The following is a 25598-nucleotide window of genomic DNA, read 5'->3' on the forward strand; positions in this document are numbered from 1 at the left end:
TTGAATTTTATACAAAGAATGCTTTAAGTCAGAAGTATTTTTGAAACGTATCTGTAGAGGGAGAAATGTAAAAAGCAATCTAACACTAAACTTTCCAAGTCTAAAGTTTCATTAGGCTACGGGAGACCTACCTATGTCAACAGCCCTGAACAAAAGTCTCATTTAGCAGTAGAAGGCAAAGTAAACTAGGACTTCACTTCCTCCAAAGCAGATACAGGCAAAACTTACATATAAAAAAAATGGAACAATTCCCATAGCACATTTGGGTAGTGTCCCTCCACTAAGGCTAACAAGCATTTTCATCTATGAAGCACTGCTCCCACTACAGTCATTTCTTCAGTCTAGAAAGCTTCATTAGAACCATCCAATCTAACCTACAAAGCACAAGCCACACCTATACTGCCTTAAAAACCCTGCTTTAAAATTGGAGCTGTGATTATTAAATTTCCTCTTGGGAAAGAAAAAAATTACACACTCATTTTATCTTCTTGATATAAAAAGTATCACCACTGATGGAGAATCTATCCTAGCTATAGATTGAATGTTACCTTCATCTTGTGAACTGCTGCAAGCAAGCTACCCTCTATCTTCTTTTGGAACACATTAAGTTTCTCCAGCTATTGCAAGGAAGACTTTTCAGACTTGTTTACATGCTCTGCTGAATTCTCTCGTACTTTCGGTTTGCTTCTTTAGCTATAAGCTACTGAGATATATACAACATTGCAGGAGTCACGTCAAACACATATATCCAGGGCTCATGTTTGCTGTTAGGCACAGTAACACAGTGGAAGCTCACGTTCACATGACGACTAGACTCTCTTGTATTTCCAGGATCCTAGGACAGTTTTCTATTTCTTCTGAAAACGAGTGCAAGGCTGTTCTTTGGATGTTAGATTTGTTCTATATTAACCCTATCAAGGGCAAACAGCACAGATCCACTCCTTTACAGTGATCCAGTTATACTAATCAGACTTTAACAGAATCACAGACAAATCTTGGGTTAGAAATAACTTCCAATTATCGAGTGCTCTAAGCTTTACTAGCAGTAACTTGCTGCTAACAAAGATATTAAACCTGCACAGTGAAAGGACTAGTCACAGGACTTCAGGTGACTTACTATGAAGTGTACAGTACACTGTGCACTTTGGGACTCAATGTGTACAGAGTCTACTTTTTTTTTTTTTTAAGTAAGGAACTATTTGATCTTACCTCATTATCCACACAGTTGTATTTAATTAATAGGTCATATGATTCATACCAAAGAAGAAGAAAAGCAAGTTGCTAGGACACCTCAACCACTGTACTTTATAGGAATCTGCTCTCCACAAAATCCCATGCTCTCAAGGAAATGGAAACTAGCTTGATCACAGTGGGAAGGAAGAAGAATATAAGGAGCCCAAACTATTTCACTTGCATTCATTTTATGCTCTTCTTCACTCACTCAACTTCTCTGGCAAGAAGAGTTTCCTAAGCACACAGCATTCTTTTTTTGAGCTACTGGCAGACACACGGCCCTGCACTGGGTTGTTACGTCCCCTTCTGTGGACCAACCCTATTCTTATTTGCAGAGGCAGAAGGAGAAAGAGGTTTTAAAATTTCTTAGTGCCTGAGCAGAGAACAAATCACTGTCAGTCTTGTCCATCCATAGCATCTGAGTATAGGCAGAGAAATTTACTGAGCTGTATGCATCTTCTGTTGGAAATACACCACATCACTTCTTTGAGATGTTACATTAAAAGAGATCATAAACAAGTACTCAAGTTATTTTCTAGGTTTTTGCTTTAAAAAAAAAAACAAAACAAACAACTAAGATACCACAAGCAAGGCTAAAGGCAGTACCTAGTTCCCCATAAAGTAAGTGTTAGCAATATAAAGTAGTTTCTAGAGAAGTATAAGACAGGCACAGGAAGAACGTAAGACAGATCATTACTTTCTTCTGCTTAATATGAGTAACTTCCAAAATTCCACATAGCAAGAAAATTGAGGCATTTCATTATGGAGAGTTTCCATGATATTGGACAAACTCTCAAGAAGTATTTGAAAAATATCCAGTGTCATTAAACTGGCTGAATTAGGTACTTCTGGAGTGAGACTAAAAACTGAGTCAAGTATACTAGAAGCTCTGTGTCATGTCTCCCAGCCTCCAGAGTTCACCCACTTATGCCCCACATCTCAAACAGCAGTCCAGCCCTCACCAGCTCCACTGCAGGCATCAAGCCCTTTTTGTCCTGATGCAGATAAAGCATCAGATTTCTGAAAAGCAGTTCTGCTTGACTACTGAAGAGGAAGGCTGTATCACAGCTGTTTACCAAGTGGTGTGATATGAACACAGCTGGCCTGGAATCCTGTTCACAAGGGGCTGATTGTCTCTTGCATTTCACCAGTCACCTTCTCCTTTCAAGAGCAAGACAGAAGGTTTCATGCTTGATTGGTGCCTATACAATATAAATATCAGATCATGTTGGAGCACAGCTTGGAAAACAGTCTATGAAGTCCAAAACCAAAGTTACCACAACTACAGTTCCCACAGACAAGAAAATTTAGCACTATACAAGTTACTGCAAACTGCATTGCTAATGCCAGGCTATACAATTAAAAATAAATCAAAGCTGCAATTTTAGTAAAAAATAAAAATTGAAACCTGGCTTCCCTCCAAAGCAGAAAGGCAACTCAAAAGGTTTGATATTAAGAGATGGGGGACAAAAGATCTTCACAGATGCACATCTGTAAGATGCACAGCCAGCTAAAGATAAGTTTTCTACTTCTCCTCCTCCTCCCTCCCGCCCCCCAACAACCACTAAAGAACAGCAGGAAGAATCTTGAAACAAAGTGTTTCAGTTTACAACTTGTGAAGACCTCTGCGAAGTTCCTTCTTCAGGACACCTTTTCAGAATCAGCTCACTTTCACAAGCCACTATGTACCAGGGAATTAGGACTCAGCAAAAAGCTACTCCAACAAGGTCTATATTTAACCTTATGGGGCTCTATTCTCTGCTCAATAAAGTAGCAGTGCAACTATGCACGTTATCAGACCAGAGCCTAGTTTTCACAAGAGCCTGCTTTCCAGAGGGAACAGTGCCTACTGAATAATGCATCTTGCCAACACAAAAGGAAATACACTTCAAACACACAAAAAACAAAGCCTGCTGGGAACACATTACAGATGGAAATGCCTTCTTATCAATATGAGAAAGCCTCTTATCATAAGGAACACCATAAACTTCTCCTTGGAAAAAAAAGAACAAAACAAACACAACCATACCGTTTGGATTGAAAATATCCCCTGCTTACTCTGAAGCACTTGCTTTGCAGTATTTAATATTTTCTTTATGCAAGGAAGTGTCCTGAACCATTTCTAAATGGCAATATACTTTCCTAAGCCAACGTACTTTCATAACTACTCTGATTTGGATGCAAAGTCTCAAGTCTGACATGAACAGCGTGGAGCAAAGCATATGTTCAATTTCAGAAATAAAGCTGACTGAAGCATGAAGCTAATGTAAAGGCAGAAGAAGTGCATGCCTACACACACCTCCTCCTCTAGCTAACTGCAGCCCAATCCAGTCCACGCAAGTCCTGGCCAACACTCAGGCAGCCTCTGCAGCTCTCCTCTTCTCACCCACTCTTTCAGAGCCAGTGCTGGACACCAGCCAGCAGCACCAGTTAGCTTTCTGCCAGGCTCTGCTCACACACCAGCAGGGAAAATGGGCAGAAACACACCGGCTTTGCAGAACTAGCACACAAATGCTACAGAAAGAAGTCAAATCTTAAGGGGAGTGGGGCAGCAGAGGGATTCATGTAAAGCCACTCAGCTCCAACCTGAAATGACCATAATCTTAAATAGACTTTGGAATGCAGACTGAAGTTACATAGGTCACTTCAAGTTCACAAAAGTCCCAAGGGGAACAGCAGAGGAAACTGCCATCACCAAGGAAACATCAGCTCTGAAAGGAGCACTTGGTCCTCAGTGCATCAGACAGCTACAGTCCCTGCACCAGCTGCACACAACTCTTAAAGACAGACCACGTCTACACCACTTAAATTAGTATGCGACCAAACCTAACTTAGTATGTGCCAACCTAGGTTGGCACACCACCTAGTCTTTGCCTGCTTCTTTAAGTCTTCAAGCCTTGCTAAGAAACCTCCTCAGGCAGAGCTCCAGAAGATCAGAGGAGAAGACTGAGGCATACTTCACACAGGGCCAAGCTGCCAAAATGAGTACACTGCTGCCTGGAGCTCAGCTCTTCACAGAACAGGCACAGAACAGCTGCTGTGAAGTTATAGGATTCTGCACACCCAACAGGACTCTCCACCTGCTCCCAAAGGGGAACAGTAGGCCCACAACTACTCTATTTCCTTTGTGCTCCCTACACTTTTCTGCCTGTCCCATCTAGGACCTGCCTGTTGCATTTCTGCAAGTAACGATGTGAAGTCAGGCTTTGACACCCTCTGCAGAGGGACATTGTGGAAGCACAACCCAACTGTGGAGAAAAGCATGAACTGCTTGTGAGCATCATTTGCTGCCAACAAGCCACTGAAGTATGGGGAGTCTGCACATACCTTTTTGGCTACATATCAGCCATGCATCCCCAGCTTCAACATTCTGTCCAAAAAGCTACTGTAATACTCATAAGGTTTCAAAGATACAAGAGAAGAGGCAGATGACTTTGTGACACTGTGTAAGCTGTGAGTGAGCAGATACCCTTCAGCAGCTGGCTGAAGATGCAGCTAATGACTCACGGAAGCGAGATCCCTCTCCTAGTACAGTACTACTGAGGGAACTGAGAGGAAAAAAAATTGATCTCAGCGCATTTTTATCACTCTAACAACCAGATTGAAATCTAAGTGCCTGCAGGAGAAGACAACTGAATACAATGGGCCCATATTTCCAGTCATTTTACAAACCACAGATACACACTGCTCTTAAGCACTCATCTTTGTGCGCCTACTAGGGTGGTGATGCTTTGGATGGCACACAGTCCCCTTGTCAAGATCAGCTGCATGAGTAAATAACATGAACTGGTTTCACCAGAAAAACAAGGCAACTCTTCTGCCTGCCCAAGGCAAAGATAAGACATCACAGGGAACCTCAAGAGCTGTTCTATAAGAGCAGCAAGGCACTGAGAGGAAAAGCTATAAAGGAAAATATTTGCTGGCAATTTGTTTCTCATAGGAAGACAGGAGGACCTAAGATGATCTCAGAAAGGTATTGCCAAATACTGGATACCAGTGTGATTCAGATCTCAGAAGCATGAGTACAAAGAAATTTAAGGGCATTCATTTCCTGTTGATAAACTGAAGTCATTATCTGATTAAACACCTAAGTATGGAAGTTTGACCCACTTCACAATAAGGCTGGGAACCTCAGTTTCAACTATAATTATTTATATAACTACTACAAAACATGTCTGAGGTCAGATGAAACAAACAGTCTGATTTCTAAAGATGAAGGTTAAGCAAAAGGTTCAAGAGATTTGGACTCTTCCATAGAAAAAAATACCTTTGCCAGCTCTGAAAAGAAACCCGATGTGCTTTTAGCTTCCAGGAGACAAGATCTGATTTATTCAGCATTCTCATCAAAACATCGCATTGACTGGCAATGACTTCTTCAGATCTGGTAGTAAAGTTATGCCTATAATGTTTCTTCTAGAGACTGTGTTTCACATTGTCTCCCCCAGTACACCAATAAAAGTCAAATTAACAAGGGTCTTAAGTGCCTATCCTCTTTTTGGTTTAGGAGAAGTTTGTCAGTCTGTACATTTTCCTGATTACAAAGATGTAATTAAAAGATTCGAGTAATCCTTTCCCCCTCATACTTCAGTTGCTCTTTTCCACCCTTACTTGGCCAGAACTGGACTCTGGCACTTATAATTGGTACACAAGTTAGCTGTAGTCCCAAAATACAAGTCAGAAAAAAAGGTGATGACTTCTCAAAAGATTAATTCTGCTTTCCTTTAGCACGGATGCATTAACTGACTTTTGTCATTTGTTTTTCAGCAAGTCATAGAAGGATATATAAATATTTTGGGTCAGGACAATAGTGAGAGATTGCAGAAGTGTATTAGACTATGTAAATAGCTGTAGTTTATGCTATAGTGAATGCAGAATACTACATGAATTATGATGGTGTAAATTACACTGGTCATCTCATTTAGCCAATGAGTAGCCCTACTGCATTTGAAGTTGTACGAAAAATAACACTGAATTAACCCTAAAAATATTTTTCATATATCTAATTTGACTTCCTTTTCTGCCTCATAAACCAAATGCAGATTCTACCCATTGCTACATTAAGAGCTGCAACTGGATTTGATCGAATCACTCTCATCAGGAGAGAACACAGTTTTTCAACTTTGGAATTTTTTTCAACTGGAATGTAAAGGGTCAGCTATCAGGAGACATTTTTGCAGTATAAGCTAAGCAGAGCTACGTAAGCTTATGTATGATCACAAGTTATGATCACAGACTTCCACTCACTCTAAACAAGGGCTGATATCTTGAGTCCTGCTGGGCAGAAACAGCAGAAAACAGGAGGGGCTGACAAGTTCTACAAGCAAGCTGAAGTTCTGAATGACTCTCATTTCCTTGAATTTCAGGGAAAGTGGGGATGGAAGGGAGGGGAGGAGAACAGGTGTGTTGTGATCAGATTGCGTACCTGTTACTACATTATCAAACTTAAAATCTGTGAAAGAAAATCCCTATTTACTGACTTCACAAGTAATTTTGAGGAAGCACTACTCAGAAAGCACCTTTATTCCATGTAATTTCTAAAATATGGCTGATATCACTAACGAGTCTTTACATAAAGAGACATAACCATCTGTTACATAGGATGAGACAAAGTATGACTTTCAGAATCATCAGTAACACCAAAACCATTTACTCATCTTGAACATTTTTATGCTTTTAGAAAGGGAAGTATGAGTCCCAAATCATCTAAACATGAGATTCCAGATTGATTTTTTTTCTTAAACACTTCCTAGAGATTTTTCCACTAGTCACTGCTAATGACTTAAGTGTAGCACTACACAACCACATGCTATGTAGTTCTGTTCATCTGTCCTCTTCCCTTTCAAAAGGATCCTAGAAGAGCTTCTGTCTCTTAGAGCTCTTTTAAAGCTTTCACTCCTCAAACTGTAAGGCTCCTTTTCATTAAAAAGATATGATAATTCAACCAACACTATATTGATTTTCTAAATGATGCTGTACTTCCAATTGTTTTGTTTGTAGTGACCTAATAAATAAATCACATGAATCTGAAGTATTTTCTTCCTGATCTGTTAACTATGCGGTTAATTCTTCAGATGAATGTAAAAATACATGTTGGATATAGCTTTAAACCACTGTAGCTGGGGAAGGCATATTTGAACAGGGTACTAACTGCCAGACTTTGTTCGGAACAGGCTGAAACTCCTTGGCAGACAGATCTATTCTAGTGCTTGTTTTGGAGCTACATCAACAACAAAGAGCGATTCCCAGGATGAAAATTAAGCAATGTGGGGGAACAACCACCAAACAAACCCCAAAACCTAATAAACAATGTTCAAGGGCTCGTTAGAAATACAATTGGCCTTTTCCTCACTCTTAAAATGTTGCCTCTGTATAAGCAGTGTCATCACAGAGTTAAAAGCATCTATTCTAGAGATTCCAGGTAAGTCATCACAACTAAAAGGGCTAGAAGTAAAGCAAAAGCATTACGGCACTTCAGAAGAAAACAGCATAAGCTTAACATTTTTTTATTCTCTTCAGAGATCTACATCTAATTCTTATTCTCCTCACCAGAATGCTTCATACCAGCAAATAATGAGTCGACTAAAAATCCTCCCCTGCTGTCACAAGCAGAGATGTCTCTTCTTCATAAGCCAAGCATTCAGAAGTAAGGATGAACAGAAAGCTTTATTTAGAAAAAGAAAGTATCATGTCAAGTACACAACACTGGAGATGAAGTGACTAGAGGACCTTAAATATGGAACTGCCAAAATATATCTACTGATACAACAAGCCCAATAATCCATCCCTAGGGTGAACATGAGTCTGCATAGAGAGGAGTATTAAACCATTTTTTGCATCTCTAGTTACCTCATCCAACTCTTACCAGTCTCAGGCCCCAAAAGTATATCAGTGGACATCTGTGCTGCAACACATTATCATTTGGACGTTATGTATGTATTTGCATCCCTCCTGTAGAGGTTTGAGTTTTGTTTACTGTATTCTTGGGAACATATGTGCACACTCCCATAGATTAGCTCCTTGTATCAACTACATCCATGCTTGCCAAATTTCAGGATCCTTTTCCAAGTCTTGTGTAACCTTGCTTGTTCTGGTATCATGAGAAATAAAAGATTTCCTGTTTTAACTTCTCCCTGCATCACTTATTTGCTACTGCTGTCACACGCCTTCACATTGACCATCTCTTTAAACATTATATTACATTCAAGTTTTCTTCTTCAAAACATCTTTTACTACTTTTCTTTACAACACCTCTCTTGCACTCACATTTCCAAGCTCTTAAACAAGCCTCCCATATAAAAGCTTTTCCCAGAGAGATGCCTATTTGATTTCAACAACTCTTTCTACCAAACATTTTGTGACAAAGGACTTACTTTTTTATTCCTTCTTTCCACTGGCATTCTTCTTATGATATACATATGAACTTTCTTTGACTGCTTATTAATAGAAAACAGAGTTCCCAGACAGAATATGCTCACTTTGGATGCAACAATCCTTTTCACTAGTTTCCTTGTTCATCTTTTTGTTTAGGAAGGGGCAAGACTTCCACAGATTTCTTCTTCCAAGGATGTTAAACTTAATTATATTTCAGCGTGAAGAATGTAAAAAGGGCAGAAAAAAAATTCACTCTTGAGATAAAACTTCCAGCTGATGACAATCAAAGAGTCTTTAGAAGTTAAGTTTCATTTCTACCTGTGGATGCCAGAACCACGTAATCAAAAATAGATGCAAGTCTTACAGGTTCCAGTAAAGAGGGAAAATCCTCAGATGAAACTTCCAAGTGAGCTTTTTTCTTACTCCATGAGATTACAAAAGTCTAGCTGGGGAACAGACTCCTGCCCCCCCTCCAAAAAAATAAAAATAAAATAAAAAACCAACACCACATATTCTCAAAACAACATTTTAAAAGGTATTTATGAAAATGATATCCTCAAAGAAGCACTGCAGGCACTACTAAAGGCTGTAAATCTTGTAGAAAGGATTCAAAGTGCTGCTAATTTAAGAATTGCCTACAGTAACAGGGAAAATTCATTCTCGCATTTTTTCCAATAAGGCTGTCCAGACTGTTCTTGTTTTGGAGGGGAGAAAAAAAGTCAGGCATAATAGAGTGACTTTGTTCTGTTCTCTTCTTTCCCGCTACTCTTCCTTCTCCCCACTCACCATAGTCAGGAGAGAGAGATTATAACCCAGAGGCTTCCATCAGAGTCTGCTGTTAACTGCATGTGCTCACAGCACATACACAGAATTAATGATACCCGGCCTGACTTTCAGAGGCATGGCACAACAGTTTACTCCCACTCAAATCCATGAAAAATTGAAGTCAAACCAGTTAGGCTTTAACATTGACATTTGGCTTCCATCATAGAAGCAATAGTACATACTCAGGAAAAGAAAAAAAGTGTCTGAAAGCAAACAAGACAGGCAACAAAGCTGATAGCTGGGTACTACCATGGGCTATTCCTGCTATTTAACAATTTCTTCGTTTTACTGACTCAAAGATAGGAATGAGAGTAATAAATCCAAACCTGCCACATGACACTAAGATCATCCATAGTAAAGTGTTAATGACACACACTTAGCCCACTGCAGCAAGCTGCCTTCCCTGCTATCACCTACACATCAACTGTGATTCAGTACTCAGGGAGTTTTAATGGTTTGTTTGTATACTTAAGCAGCTGATCATCAACTATGCAAATAATTAAAACACATTTTCTGTCTAGAAGAGCAGGGAAAGATGCAAATGACATAAGTTTTAATTAGAAGATGCAGACACTTTTTTTTGCCTTCCTTTTGCAACATTCTAACAGTCTAATGCTACTCGTAAGTCCCCTTGAGGCCAAGAAAATGAGTAGCACTGCTTCCTATAAACAGATCAATAGAGGTTTTCTAGAACTAATCAGTGCCATAAACAGCACTGTTAGAAGTTTATAAGCCACAGCACTGCCTTACAAGAAAATTGTGTCAATATCTGCCTCTTAAGTACAAGGTCATATTTATCTATCCAGATAAACATGAACTTCAAACAAATACCGAGGCCTTCAAGTATAAAACTTAAGCAGATGGCAACCTTTTAAACACACCAGAGAACACTTCCCACTTCTTCTTGTGGCTGCCAGAGCACTGAAGAATCCAGATCTCCACAGAAGCTGTGGGCAGGCAGAAAATGGCACTGTGAGGACACAATGTACCGAGTGCAAAATACGTGCCTAAAAGTTCCACTCAAAGAAACCTCAAGTTTAGTATATACTGGGATCTGAAATGTGAAATCGGTGTTCTCACCATGAGAACATCCACTCAGTTTGAAAAGAAGCAACAAAAAGACATAAATTAGATTGATTAAAAAAGAGTTAGAAAACTAATCTCACAGTCCTGGTCACAGCTCTGCTACTGACTCCCTATGGCCTTTAATCTTTCACCTGCTTAGCACAACGAACACCTCAATGACCTCATCAGGACAACGATGTGAAGGTCCAGCGGATGTCCCTGTGCACAAGCTGAGGCACATCAATTCACTCTGGGGTCACCTGATGCAGAACCTGAGTCACACAGTCAGATCTCGGAGGAAGGGAATCCAAACATCTTGCGAGATCAGGCGTCACCACCCCTGTTGCTGCATACAACATACAGGGCTCCCCCTTCCTATCCAAAAACCACCCATCCATTAAACTAAAAGTAAAACACATTGTTAAGTCCACAATTACAAGTTTACCTTCTGTCAAGATACTGGGGAAAAAAAAAAAAAACAAACAAACACAAAAAACCACCAAAAGCACAGACAGAGTCTTAAAGACAGTGTTTCTTATTACATTCTCCACTGAAGCAGCACCTTGAAGAAGAACAAAAGGAATTCCCCCATCTGCTCCCTTTTGCCCTTCCTACTCACAAATTCCTTTTCTACAGATTAAGCTTACTTTCATGAAAAACACATGCTTACCCAGCAAGAAATGGACACATAGGAAGCTTATCTTATCCAAGATTAAGCATCAACAGTACCTTTCTAAAGGCATAGGGACATTGGATAGGCTTATGAACCATGCAAGGAACTGGGAGACAGGACTGGGCACAGAGGTCTGAAGTCCTGTCACTAACTTGATACATGACATCAGGTAAACAACCTCATTCCCTCTCAGTGTCAGCTTACACTTTAGTAAACTGATAATGACAAATTATCTACCTCACTACATAGGTGGAGAACACTTCACTAATTCATGACTACAAAGCAACCTGAGAAGAAGGGGCATAAAGCTAGTACATAAACACATAGATATAAATAGAGGAACAAATTGGGAAAAAAACATTACCCAAAAGCTCCAGTCAGCACTCCAGCTATACTGAGCAGGAACCTGCATCTTCTCTGTGCACGAGCTGTGAGTCTCCTGTGAGTCTGTAACCAGTTGGCTAGTAACACCATGATCCACTTCATCAACTTCCTGTGAACAAGGAAGCAAGCAATGTCATTGGACAATGGAAGAGAATGGTCCTGAAATACGATGTTTAGCTCATATGAGAGCTGTGTATTAAACAAAACTTGACATGCCAGATTTACCTAGGTGAGTGGCATGGAAACACTCCCAACTGACAGGCTTTTAATTGTTTTTACAGAGTATGCTGTATTTAATTATTACTTACATTGTTATGAGAGCATATTATTTCCTCAGCAGCACCTCAACCAACACACTGAAGCCACACAGGCATGTAACACCAGAATAATATTAACACAAGACACCAGCACATAACACACAGAGCATCTGTAAGATCTGAAGGGCCTCTGAGTGAGTGAGAAAAGCCATGGAAAAATCACAGAATCACTAAGGATGGAAATGATCTCGATGATCACCAAGACCAACCATCAGTCCATCTCCACCATGCCCACTAACCCATGTCCTCTGGTGCCATATCTACACGGCTCTTGAACTCCACCATCTCCCTGAGCAGCCTGTGCCACTGCCTCATCATTCTTGCTGAGAAGAAATGTTTCCTAATATCCAACCTGAACATCCTCTGGTGCAATCTGAAGCCATTACCCCTCATCCTACCACTATTTACCTGGGAGAAGAATGCCACCCATCCCCCCTCCTCTCCACCCCCCCCCCACACACACCTTGCTACAATGAGATGCAGCGCTTCAGAGGAAGACAGTTCTACCTGCATCACTTATTATAAAAATAAGCACACTTTTGACAACGTTCTTCACTGGGGAGGTCACTTTTATTTCACGAAAGGAAGCTGAGCCTCAGAAAGGGGAAGACACTTGCCCCAAGTCCCACGGCAAACCGGAGCAGAAGGAACCACCGCCTATAGCGGTGATCTAGAGAGGCAACGGAAAAGGCAAAGCCGCGTTCTCAGCCCAGAGGGAGCCCAGCCTCACCACGACCTCCAGCAGCTGTCCCGCGCCACCACCCCACGCCGCAGGCAGAGATCTTAACGGCGCAGAGAGACTTCCCGACCCGCTCTGTAATTAAGTTAAGCCCCGGGCACCCCGCAGCCACTCCGCGGGCGGCCGGCGCCTCCCCGCGCAGCCCCGAGAAGAGGCCGAAGCCGCAGCGGGGGGCAGAAAGCCGCGGGCCCCCTCCTCCCCGCGCCCGCCCCCAAAAACTTTCCGGAAGGGCGGAGGCGTCCCCCAGGGAAGGACCCCCGCCGCCCCTACCTGCGCAGCCCAGAGGGGCCGGCGGGATAGCGGGCCGACGGCCGGGGCGCGGAGCCCGCCGGCGGGGCCGCAGAAGAGCAAGAGCGAGCCGGCGGGGAGGGCGCGGAGCGCGGCGCTTACCATGGAGGGGGGCGAGAGCGGCGCGGCGCCCGCGAACTGCCTGAGCGGGGCGCACGGCGGGGCCGCGGCCGCCATTTAAAGGGGCAGGCGCCGGCCGGGCCGCGGGGCGAGGACCCGGACGGGAGGCGGTTGCCAGGGAAGAGCGGCTCAGCGGGAGGCCGCTCGGGGGCCGCCCGCGTCGAGGGGCTGCCGGGGTGGGCGGAGAGGGTCTGTGCTCCCCTCCGCCCACACACGCACGGGTCGGGGTCAGCCTCACCGACGCTTTTAGGGAGCTCAGTGAGGGCTGCGCGGAGTCGGGAAGTGTTTAGGAGTGCGGCCGGGGCGGATGCGGGTGGGCCGCGGCTGCCTCTTCTCCTGACAGCGGGAGGCCTCGGGGGCGACGGGCGGAGCCGGACCCGCGCCCCGCTTGTGGGTAACGGCCGGAGCGGGGCTGTGCGTTGAACGGCCAGCTCGCTCCAGGGGGACACCTACAGGGGGAGAGGGGTAGCCGGGGTGAAGAAGTCCCTGTGATGGACATCCCCTCCCAGCCGTGGGGCCTGGACAGGAGGGCTGTGTGCTGCCAGCAGAGAGTCTCCAAAGTGTACAAGGAGGTGCAATAAAGAACACATTGTTTAGTTCTCTTTTGTTGTTTGCTTTCTTAATTTGGACAGCCGAAATCCACATTTTCCAAACTCTTCTCAATGTCAGCCAGGGGACGGTCTTTCCTTTTCATCCAAAAGTTGGAATTCTCTCTTACTCTTACTGGGTTATCCCATGTGAGAAGCTTCACGTTGAACTGACAGCTGCCAGCAGCAGCGAGAGCACTTTGTATTCCCTTACGACTGGCCAGCCTGACAGCTTTGCTCAGTCACGTCCTATTAAAGGGTGGATTCACAACAGAATTACTGTCACAGAATAAAATGAACACGAACACCATTTGCAGAAACAACAGTAGAACATCCACCACAACACACTTAAGGAGTTTTTTTTTAGAAGCATACCACGTACTTGAATTTATATCAGACGGAGTCTGGAATCTCTTTGATCCAGCTATGTCTTCCCACATCTTCTCTGCCATGCAGCCATGGCTGGTAGCTTTGCCCCAGCTGCTCTACATCTGCCAAGTGCCTCTGACTTTGCTCACTACTCAGTCTTGTTAGATTTTGACTCCTCTTAATTCCTTGTACTCCAGCACTTGGGTCCATGCCCACTGCCCTGTGCAGCCCGTTCTGTGCCCACCACCCTCTGGTGCAGACCCTGTCCCTCACCCTCATCTGCCCTCCCTGACACAGCTCCATGCCGTTCCCTCGGGCCCTGTCGCTGTCACACAGAGCAGAGCTCAGCGCTGCCCCTCCGCTCCCTGTGAGGAGCTGCAGCCGCCATCAGGCCTCCCCTCAGCTCCTCTGCTCTGGGCTGAGCACACCACGGGACCTCAGCTGCTCTCCATACACCTTGCCCTCCAGACCCTTCCCTATCTTCATAGCCCTCCATTGGACACTCTCTAATAGCTTTATGTTCTTCCCATACTGCGGTATCCACACCCGCACCCAATGCAGGAGGTGAGGCCACACAGCACAGAGCAGAGTGGAACAACTCCTCCCTTCACCTGACTGGCAGTGCTGGGCCTGATGCATTTCAGGGTATGATTGGTTCTCTGGGCTGCCAGGGTGCTCTGCCGACTCACATTCAGTTTGCCATCAGCCAGAACCCCCAGATCTTTCTGCAGGTCTGCTCTCCAGCCTCTCACTCCCACTGTCTGTATATAGATCCATCTTGGGTGCAAAATCCATCACTTACCATGTTAAACTTCATGTGGTTGATGATTACCCAGCCCTGAAATTTGCCAAGATCTCTGTAAGGGAGTCAACAGCTCTTCCTAATTTACTATCATCCACAAACTTACTTAGTATACCTTCGAGCCCTGTATCCAAGTTACAAAGAGAACTGGTCCTAAAATTGAGCCTTTCAGAAGCCCACCAGTGACTTGCCACCAGCCTGATATAACACAGTTTGCTACTATAACCCTTCATACCAAACCTGTCAGCTGGTTCTTCACCCACCACATTATGTTTTTGTCTAGCTATATACTGCACATTTGTTAAGAAAGATACTGTGAGAAACACATTTCTTTACTGAAACAATCATCTGGTTCTGCTTGGCTAGCTAGCTGGGTAAACTTATAAAAGGAGATTAAGTTTGTCAGTCAGGTCTTTCCCATTGTCAACCTATGTTGTTAGTGATCAATGGCTGCATTGTTTTTCAGGTATTTTTCAATATCTTACAGAATAATCTTCTCCGTAATTTTGCCAGGCATTGAAGTGAGGCCAACTATTCTGTAAACACCAGGATGTTCTTTCTTGCCCTTGAAAACTGTGACAGCACTTATCAGCTTCAGGTTGACTGGAACCTCTCCAGATTTCCAAGACCTGATCCTTTCTTGATATTTTCTTTGATCTCTAGCACTTAGTTAATACTATTTTCAGAAGAGCCTTGTAATCTAGCTTTCATTGTGTACAGCTAAGTGCTGTGTTGTTCTGCACAAAGACCCAACTCCCTTCTTTAAAAATATTATACTTCAGAAAAATTCCTACCTGGTAATTCCACGTCTTCCTACTCTCCCAACCAATTTAAAGCACAGAAGAAATACTTGCTTCTGGGTTCTTCAGCCATTCTGTATTCTCCCCTTTTTGTTGATACAGGTGTATCACATGAAAATTAAATATTTTTCCTCCTGATGTTGTTTGGTCAGCAAGTTTTTGCAAGTCAGATGCTGAATTTCTCAAAACAGTTATTGTGGACCATCCGCATGCAACAATGCAAATCAAAGAATTTATCAGAATAATTCTCACGAAAGCCATAGCATTAGGACAATTTTCCTCATGGAATGGTAGGGTCTTTTAGTCACGTGTGGGTTGCTTTGCTCTTTTTTTTTTGGGGGGGGGGGGAGAGGGGGTTGGGGGAGATGTTTCGTTTGTCATTTTTGCTTCAAAATATAAGAAAAGCAGTGATCCTAGTGCCTCTCTTAGCAGAAATGTGCAGTGTATGTGTTTTGATTGGTGTGGAACTGAGTTTTTAATGGATATTCAAGTACAGTTCCATTATCTGAAGAGTCCTAAAGATAAACAAAATCATTAGATGAGTGTACTTCTGAACAGGTGCACTGTGAGAGGTGTCAGCCAGCTAACTGGAGTGGCATATGCTCCATACAGCTGCTGTGCTGCTGGCCACGCTGAGTGTTACAGGTGGGGCTTTGGGGCTGTTGGCACGCTTCCCACACAGTAGTGTTGTGCATTTGTCTTTCTGCAAGCTCAGATTTCCACTTCCAGAGTACAGCAGTAGTTTTGGATGCAGGTAGGCCAATCGTTTTACCAGTATTCCCTTCCATCTGGTGACATGGACAAGCTTTGCTTAAATAGAGTTGAAGTAATGAACTTTTTGATAGCACTGGAGGAGAAAAAAAAAAAAAAAAAAAAAGGGGTAGTATATTTTACCTGTGAGTATGTATGTATCCTCAAAAACTACTAATTTCCCATAACTTCATTTCATGATGAATAAGGATGCTTATTTTTCAGCTGCTCAAAAAATCGATCCAATTGCTCTCTCTACTCACCTCTGCTATGAAGGAGTTCAGTCAAAGAGAGATCTCCTTTTGAACATCTGAATATTCTGTAAGCCCAAACTTCTGGTTAAACGACATCAAAGCAATTTAAAAAAAAAAAAATGAAAAAAAAGATCATCTTCCCACTGCTCTCTGAGCATTTTCGGCATCTTTTCTAGGACAGATGAGGACAGCCCCCAGGAAGTCATTGTTGTGACTTCAGACATGGCTGCTATCCAGGCAGCAGGCAGACAGCTGTGGTAACTTTAGTAAGTGTGACATTCACTGGGCAGAATGTGAGGTCCTGTTGCAATAACATACACATATTTATTTGCCCACACCACCCGTGCTGCTTTTTTGCCTACTAGCAAGATCATATATTTCAGCAGCTATGAGCCAGCACACTGGGAAGCCCTATGGATCTGCAGTGACTTTGTTCCTTGTCTTCCTCCTAGTGGGTGAGTACTAAAATGCCTTCCTTCATTAGAAGAAATATTCCTAGAGCTTGACTTGGAAGCTTCTCTTCCTTTTTTTCAGAAAGTCACTCTCCTCTAAGGGCTCTCTCAGGATGCAGGAAATCTATATCCAGTGTTGGACACTGCATTAAAACATGTTTTTTTAACATGTTGCTTTTTAGTTAATAGGTGTTTATGTCAATATGTGTTTGAATTTGACCCCCAGGATAGAATTCTTTCTGGAAATCTTTACAGAAAGAGTAGGTTTGCCTGTCTTTTTCTAGAAGAAAGGTTGCGTATCATCATTGTTAGAAGTTTTATTTCTATTTTTGGTTCTCTGATGTATTAGCAACCAGTTGTCTTCGCAAGGTAGTTATTCACATCCACTTGTGAAGATCAATCTTAGTGCAGAGCAGAAGTCATATAAATTGAGATAAGCTATGAACAGTCATTGATTGCTTAATCATAGACAACTGGGAACTGGTTAGAGCTTCTAAAGCATTCTTATGGTACCAGCAGAGTATGAAGTTGAGCTCTAAAGCCGACAAAACCACCCAAAATATGGTCATTCTAGGGCGTGAGGATTTTTATGTGTTTTGGAAGTCCTGTTTGCCTTCTTCTCCATCTGTTGAGTGTGAACAAAAGAAAGGAGGCACAACAAGAAATGTCATATTGTGCACTGACCTCCAGCCTCCATTTGCTTCCTTGATGCTGTCAGCAGTTAGCAAGCAAAGCTTGTACAGTTGTTCTGGTGTACTCCAGGGAGCAAGGAATAAGTCAGAGATTTCAGGACTAGAAGAGAGAATAGGTATTTTTTAATCACTTCTTTTGTAATTCCTCCTCCTATTGCCATACTTTGTGTATTTTGCAGTTACAGCCAAGATATGACCCTACATGGGAAAGTATGAACCTGTGGATTGCGTAAAGGGTAGGCTGGCAGATTAGTAGGTGCCCTGTTGTGACCACAGGGAAAATGTGGAGCACGTTGTCACATTACAGGAAGTTCCAGAGAGCTTTCACCCCTTTGGTTGAAAACTGGCCATGAATTAATGACTTTGTATTACAGTGACCTATTAGATCATCTAATCATTTTTCAAGGTCTTGACGGGATCATTCATGCCACAGGTACTCTGCCTAGCTTAAATGCTTTCACCAAAAAGCCTTGCATTTCTCTCCGTGGGGGATTGAGTCCTATAACCCACTTGACAGGAGACCCACACATCATTCTGCTAATGAAGCAACCAACTTAAAAAGAGCTTTGAAGCAGACTCAACAAGGCATTTGGCATTAGTATACTGCCAGATGCCAATATGATAAAGGCATTGTATATTTAAATACTAGTGAACTAACATGTTCCTGATTTGCAACCTTACAAAAGAAAAACATGGAAGAAAGGTAGAAAATAGAAGCTGTGCTGTGGCCTTCCTATTGAACCCGCCCAGAGCTGGGACTAAATGATAGAGCTTCCTCCTTTTGCATTCTGATTTTCCCAATTAAGCTGTAGGTTACCCGATATTTATTGAATCAAAGATATGGGGTAACACAGATGACAAGGTCAGTTTTTTTGTAAATAAAATTCATGATGAACAGAGACACCATCAAAGTACGTTGTTCCTGTACTGTTATGATCTCTTTAGCACTATCTCTGTGTCTAACTGGACAGGGAATATCTGGACCACTGATTACTCTGAATAATTCCAGTGGGCTCATAGGTAAGATGATACACAGACATGAGGATAATATTTCATCCAGTCTTTTTAATAAGGACTACTTGTTTTAGGGGACTCATAAGTACATTAGCGTTTGGGTTCTTGGTTCTCAAGCTGCAATTGCCACTGATCAGTGATACAGGTACTAGATGAAAATTTCAATTTGACTTAAAAGCACGAAGCACCATACATCTCTGAAGTTTTCTCAGGATGTCTATTTCTTTTACTTGCACAAATTGCTCAGACAGGTGTGTAGGTGATATCCTCCCTTAGGATTATGCCCTCCTAGCACACCAGGTCTGGCATACTGTGAGGTGAGCCAGGCTGAGTCATCAGCTGGTCCCATCCCTTTTTCCCTATCTATTTGTAATGAACCCAAAACACTCAGAATATGGTTAAACTTAATTATTTGCTTTCCAACCACTCAGGAATTTGATGATGTATGTACTGCTTTCATCTCTTCTCCCTCTTGTTAGTGCTTTGATCAACACCTGGAGCTGAAACCCATTCCTGACCAAAGGGTTTTGGAAACTGTTACTGTTTCACAAAATCACTCTGTGAAAATTGTCTTTCTTTTTTTTCTCTTCTGGGCCTTATGGTGTGGGATTTCCTTACACAACTTGTCATCTTATGTGGGCAGCTCTTGTAAGCCATTCTAGGAGAACAGAAACATCACACATGCGTTTTTGCCACCAAATTTCTTAGCTAGCTTGTATTTTCTATATTTTTGCATCAGTGAGTTAACTGTTATCCAATAACTAAACTGTGAATGCTGTACATCATCCTTTTATAAGGCACATAGAACTACAATGCTCTGCCTTCTGACAGAAATTGTCCGTCCTACTTTATGATTATACAAGTCATAAATGACAATAGCTACGAATACAACTGTAATTTTCTGCCCAAGCATGCCTGGAGGAGCCATTCAAGCAGTTCTCAAACCGGCCATCAGTGGAGTTGGTTTTCCATTGCCATGAGACATTTGTCACTGAAGTACAGAGATTATTGTCATTGAGAAGCCCTAGCAGACCTAGACAACAACATTTCACATCATTTCCATGGCAGTGAACAACTCCAGGTGCTGGGGAATCCAGACCTTCACCTAGAATGGTCTGCAGTGATCAGGAGGGAGGGCATTGACTTGAGTGAAGAAAACAAAACAACAGAAAAAAACTTCTTCCAAAAATTGGTTTGCATTTTTTTCTTGGCTAATGCTGTTGGTTTATTGTTAAGAGTTTGTTTTTCCTTCTTTTTTGTTCCAGCTTGGAATTTGAGACAGCAACTATTCCTCTCATCTTCTCGGTCCAGGCTTGGTTCCAGAAATGAGATCTACTTGCATTGTTCCTAGCTCAAGCCTGCTAGATAATATGATTAGCAGTTGTGTGAAAGAAGGCAGATTTAAATCTCTATTACAGGCATATCATCTATATTTTTATAACAAAGAGCAGCAGGATAAAGTAATCCCTTCACAGAGAACAGATGTCAGCCAGTGACAGGAGTCTTCTTAATTAAAAATATTATAAAACAGCAATGTCTTCAGGTGTGCCTTCAATGTGTTTCAGAATGTTGGTTGTCAAAATGGAGTTGGCTATTTCATATAGTGAGTGTTTTCACAACAGCTCAAAACTTGTACGTTGAGACCAACATGACAAAACTCACAGTAGCTCTAAGTTGTTGGAAAATAGTTACAGAAAGTGGACTGCCCAGACAGAATGGCTTAATTAACTTCCTGCTAGGCAAACAAATAATCAAGTCCCACCTTTGTACTTTCCTGCCCTATTTGTAAAATAGATGTATAATACACTTCAGTCAGCACCTCTCACCACCAGCTTCCCTTGGCTCACCAGGTCATATGTTCTCCTCCCTTTAATTCTCCCTCTGACATCAGCTTTCTATATTCTCATACAGGCATTTCAGCAAGGACTTTATTTTCACACTTGCTCAGAGCCTGCTGACTTCTCAATTTTGGCCTCTTTGAATATCTTCTCTTCAAATTGATTAAACTTTGTCTTTAGGAATTACTGTGTTATAAAATCTTTGTGTTCTGCGAGCAAAGCATGTAACCATTCTAGAAAAACTCATTCACACCAGTATTTTCAGTATCAATACCTGCAGCATACTAAGATGCCATCCCCAGGGTTGCTGATAGCATCCATTGAGAGTTCAGTCCCTAACAAAGGAGATTTCTTCCTCTGGTCCCAAGATTTCCTATCTTAAAACTGGAAGTGCATGCTGAAACCCCTAAGAACTTCGTGTTATGTTTTGGGATGCAGGCATTCAGGCACACAAACATTCACTGTGCTTGTCAGAACAGAACTGCCTGTGTATAATGGAACATACATTTCTCTCTGAAATGTATGAAATGAAATACATTACTTTTCTGAAAGAGTGGTCAGGCACTGGAATGGGCTGCCCAGGGAGGTGGTGGAGTCACTGACCCTGGAGGTGTTCAAGGAACATTTGGATTTTGTGTTGAGGGATATGGTGTGAATACTATTGATAGGTGGATGGTTGGACTGGATGATCTTGAAGGTCTTTTCCAACCTTGGTGATTCTGTGATTCTGAGATTCTGCACCTTGAAAACAGTTGAGATTCTGAGACTTTTAAGAGCAAAAAGTGGGAGGTTAAAATTCCAGGCCAGAGTTCTGAATCAGTTCTAACTTTCATCCAAAGCCATTGGACAATGACAATAATGCTCCCCAAGCATAGCAGGAAATAAGGATCATTCATATCTACAGACATGAACAGAATCTTAGCAGGAACCAGGGAAAGAAACGCTATTGCCATAAAAGTGACTACTCTTAGGTCCTAATTCCAGGAGGCATTCCTCTCCATGATCATGGGTCAGGAACAAACAACTATTATCCTATTGCCCTCAACCCTCTTCTTTTCTTTCTTTTCTGATGCAGATGTTGGTGTCAGTGATGGAAACACAAGCAAAGAGAATGCAACTGTATCTCACAGGAAAACACAGGCTCCACTGTTGACAGCACTTGAGCCATCACAATTTTCCGTGACTCAAACACCAGCTAAGGAAAAAGCCAAAGAGGGTGAAACTGTGGTCTTAAATTGTCACTTTAGCAGCCCACAGCATCCTTCCCTGACTGGTCTGCCAGTGAGGTGGTACAAAGAAGATGAAAAGGGACAGACAGACCTGCTAAAAAACAATGTGACCATGTTGCCAAATAATTCTAGGGTTTTCATGAGCAGAGACTTGTCCCAAGGGATTGTCTCCTTGGTGATCCTCAATGTTACGATCAGTGACCACGGTATCTATTTCTGTGAAGTTACACTTCCGGATGGAAAGGTGATGAAAGGAGATGGGACAAAGCTGAGGATCAGGAGGGCTCTAGGTAATATTTGATGTTATTTGTATATTCTTTTTTTCTCCCTCTTCCTCCTCCAAAACTAGTCTACGCACTTACAGAAGGAGCAAAATTAGTCTGCTTGGTTTCTAGGAGATATGGCCTAGTGTAATGGAATGTCCCCACATAGTTGCATCTCCCATTATTTGTGTCAGGCTAGCTAATTTTGATTGGCTTACTTCTAGAAACAATCAGACAAGTATTATTGTAACAAGGATCATTTACAAGTAAAAAGGGAATAAATAGTTCTGTCACTAAAATTAGTGAGTACTAACAACAAAACTGTCAGAAAAGTTCTCTTGTGTACACATCCCTCTTTGTCAGAACCCCTCTGAGTGGCTGGTATCAGGATATCAGCTCAGGAAACAGCTTCCAAGTCTTTTCTTTTGACATTATTTCTCTCCAACGCACTAATCTGCATATTCATTCCTTACCTCTGGATGACATAAATAATCTCACAGTGAAGCACAAGGATCACGTTATATCAGTTCTGCTTAACTTCAGTCCCATTAAAATCAAAGTAGCTATAAAACTGCCATGCTATATTTTCTTAGCATCACAAATATACACTAGGCATATTAAGTAGGGAGATAGCTTGTTTTGCCTTTATCAGTTTGAAATGTCAAAGCAGCTCTCCTTTTTATAAAGGCTAAACACATTTCAGTCCCAACAAATCAACACATCAAAAGATTCATTATCTCATTATCTAACTAAAAAAAAAGTATAAAAGTATAACCTTCTGTGTCAAGAGCATATTATGCAAGTGCCATTTCCCCACTACTTATTAAAACTTCTAACTCACTGAGATTCACTAGGCCTTTGCCCTTTTGAGCCTGAATTCTTCCCTTACTAGTTTTTGCATAACTACACAATTTAAAACATGACTAACAAGGCAAGGTGTGCATGAGGACCTGACCATGTATCTTATGAGGTCTCCCACTGGCTTGATCTCGTATTATCTGTAGTGCATGTTACTATTGCAGTGTCTGCTCCTGGTCAATGTAATTGCCTTTTTGTGTTCCTGAGAAGATGAAATGCATCATTTCTGCACTACACCTCAATTAAGGGGACAAGAGAACATGAGAAATATAATTCACAATGAATGAATTGTGCCACAGATCAAGATTGCCCCCCAGTTTATCTAAAATGAAAAGGAGAAATTAGATGACAATTCTCTATTACATGAAGCAAATGACATATATTTTGAAGTGAAGAAAGCAATGGTTCTATAGCACCATTGTTCTTCCAATTAAACAAGCAGTCACAAAAATGAACTTTAACTGCAGGACACCTCTCTGTAGGTGGGAAGAAGGGGCTGGATTTTTACTGGTGAGCTACAGCTCACTCACTGGTGAGGAGCTGACTGTGCATCTGTTCATCAAAGTAGCATAGAGTAGCAGCTTCTCCTGTGAATGGGTGAACAGATGTTTGGAAATCTGTGCAATAGGTTTCATTTCTGGTTATGAATGGTGACTGGGCACACAGCTATAGTTATTGGTGGGTCTGTCTTAAGCACATGCATGAAGACAAGGGTCATCAGAACAGTTGGATCTTTTCTGTACAGACTCCTGCTTCTTCTCAGTCTTGCCTGTGCAACTTGGTGGTAGGTGTCCTGAGTTAGACTAATTAAGCGCTGATGAAAAATGATGAAAGATTTCAGGATTTGTCTTGTAGTCAATACATTAGAAATGCTATCCAATTTTTCTCCTCAAGCTTAAATGCAACTAGTTTGACATATCATGAACACCTGATTGTATTCTAATTGCAAATGAAACTGAAAGGCTTTAATTTATTCTTTTATTATCCTTCTTGGATGAGGCACAATGAGTACCACAGGGCAGTCACTTAAAATCTGATCAGATCAGACCAGTCTTTTGTGCCATTGCCTAGCCAGTTCCCTCTCTCGACAAGTACACTCTTCCTCTAGCAGACTCTACACCACTGGGCAGGTTCTCCTCACAGTACATTCCATAATCCTTGTCGAAGCCCATTCTAGTGTGCTAAACTAACCAATGGCTCTTCCCAAATCATCCTTCAGTTTGAACAAATAACAAAGGTAGAATTCCCGTGTGCATTTATCTCAGAGAAAATGGGATAATTCTATCCCTGCCATGAAATAGTGCCAAATAACAACAAATAAAAGAAAGGACTGCAGCAGAGCTCTGCACACCTTCTGATGCTGTTTCATAACAGTACTTGCCTGTTAAGGGAAACTGTCCTATCACTAACTTCCCAGAAAACATAGCAGCTTCCTACTAAGGAATGAAAAAAAAATCAAATCCATTGTGCAATATGTTCTCTCCTGCGTGGAAGCCAGCAATGACATGTCAGGCAAGACATCTGCGTAATCAATATTATAGTAAGTAGCTTCCCTATTGACGCTGCAGAAATTGTGCTAGCTGCATTGTGTGTTCTTGCCTGAAAGACACCTTACATTGCTCTCTGCCTTTTTTTGTCCCTCAGGCTTGTTTGGTATAGAAGAATCTATTGGAACAATCATTGGGGTTGTGGCAGCTGGCATTGGAGGCCTAGGAGTTCTAATTATCATTTTAACCCCACAACTAAGGAGATGCATCCTCTGCATGAAACGAGGCTCTCAACAAGGTATGAAGCACAAAACAAAACCTGGCATAATTTGCTAGAAAGTTACTTGTTTCCAAAGATGCCTTTTTAAACTTAGGTTGGAATTAGACATTTACTTACCACTAGCCAGAGGTCACCTGAGTAGAGTTTGGTGTATCCAAAAGCTTACCTATATTTTCCAGGTCTATCATCTGGTCTAATAATAGTAAGCTGACACCAAAGACTGGATTTCAAAACAAGTTTAGTTGCCCTTTTGTGCAAACCAAGGCGTGGTCTGCATTTAAGAACGAGCTCAGCTCACTGGAAACTTTGCTAAATGGGACTCTTGAAAAACTCATTTTCATTTTCTCTTTTCCTAACGCTAAAAAATCTGATTCAACCTGCTGAAAACAAACCAAACCAAGGCACAAAGGCCACGCAGAGCTCCTCACTGGAGCGCTGCCGCCCTCTGATGGCCATTGTAGTGGAGACAGGGACACAGGCGCGGCCAGGAGCTCTGCTCCCTCTCCCCCCAGCCTTACCGAGCACAGCGTTGTCCACTTCTGCCCACAGAGCATCAGCCCCTTACAAAAACACTGAGAAAACGGAGTTCACAACACACTAGCTTGTCAGTTTGTTGTGCTGTACTAACCCGGTATCACTGCTCTTTTTCTCTTTACTCAGCATAGCTTGATCTGCAGAGCTACAGGAAACACCAGAAGATACAAAGGATAAACACAAAGTAATTTATGGTGCCCTGTAAGCTAAAAAGGAAGCTCTAGATGTAATAAAAGCTTTTGCCTCAGCACATGTTGTCTTTGGCATTTTCAATATGTTTATTTTCCCACAGCCTTGACAGCCACAGTGGCATATTCAATAGTCTTCTGCCATGAAGAGCAAAACAACCTTTTTAAAAGGAATTTGTACTGTTA

The 25598-nt window shown here is 42.1% G+C and overlaps 2 protein-coding genes across 7 annotated transcripts in view; one reads left to right on the forward strand and one right to left on the reverse strand.

Annotated features, from left to right (window-relative positions):
* GRAMD1C (GRAM domain containing 1C) overlaps positions 1–13439 on the reverse strand; it is a 50616-nt gene extending 37177 nt beyond the window's left edge. For 2 of the 6 annotated variants that reach the window (XM_031613229.2, XM_031613228.2), the window contains exons 1-2: positions 12998–13439; positions 11532–11660 (exon numbers count right to left, since the gene is read on the reverse strand). In XM_031613229.2, coding sequence (XP_031469089.1) covers positions 11532–11660; positions 12998–13072 — 204 coding nt within the window. In that variant the 5' untranslated portion in view covers positions 13073–13439. Of the gene's footprint in view, positions 1–11531; positions 11661–12331; positions 12771–12877 lie in introns of those variants that run through there. The other 4 variants (XM_090150704.1, XM_090150730.1, XM_090150735.1 and 1 more) reach the window with 4 other exon arrangements.
* A 2992-nt stretch (positions 13440–16431) lies between these two features.
* LOC149919811 (uncharacterized) lies at positions 16432–25462 on the forward strand. Its single transcript, XM_090150800.1, has 4 exons — positions 16432–17032; positions 21649–22092; positions 24568–24708; positions 25351–25462. The coding sequence occupies exons 1-4, from the start codon at positions 16966–16968 to the stop codon at positions 25353–25355; spliced, it is 657 nt and encodes a 218-aa protein (XP_090006926.1). The 5' UTR covers positions 16432–16965; the 3' UTR covers positions 25356–25462.
* The last annotated feature ends 136 nt before the right edge of the window (positions 25463–25598 follow it).

The sequence above is a fragment of the Phasianus colchicus genome, chromosome 1 (assembly GCF_987193195.1).
Source record: "Phasianus colchicus chromosome 1, bPhaCol1.hap1.1, whole genome shotgun sequence".
Taxonomy (NCBI): domain Eukaryota; kingdom Metazoa; phylum Chordata; class Aves; order Galliformes; family Phasianidae; genus Phasianus; species Phasianus colchicus.

Bases quoted from the DNA above. Each gene is read 5' to 3' on its own strand.
- LOC149919811 (XM_090150800.1), top strand. From the start codon at position 16,966: ATGAGCCAGCACACTGGGAAGCCCTATGGATCTGCAGTGACTTTGTTC. The intron at 17,033-21,648 runs GTGAGTACTAAA...TTTCTGATGCAG, and splicing joins CCTTGTCTTCCTCCTAGTGG to ATGTTGGTGTCAGTGATGGA. The intron at 22,093-24,567 runs GTAATATTTGAT...TTTGTCCCTCAG, and splicing joins GAGGATCAGGAGGGCTCTAG to GCTTGTTTGGTATAGAAGAA.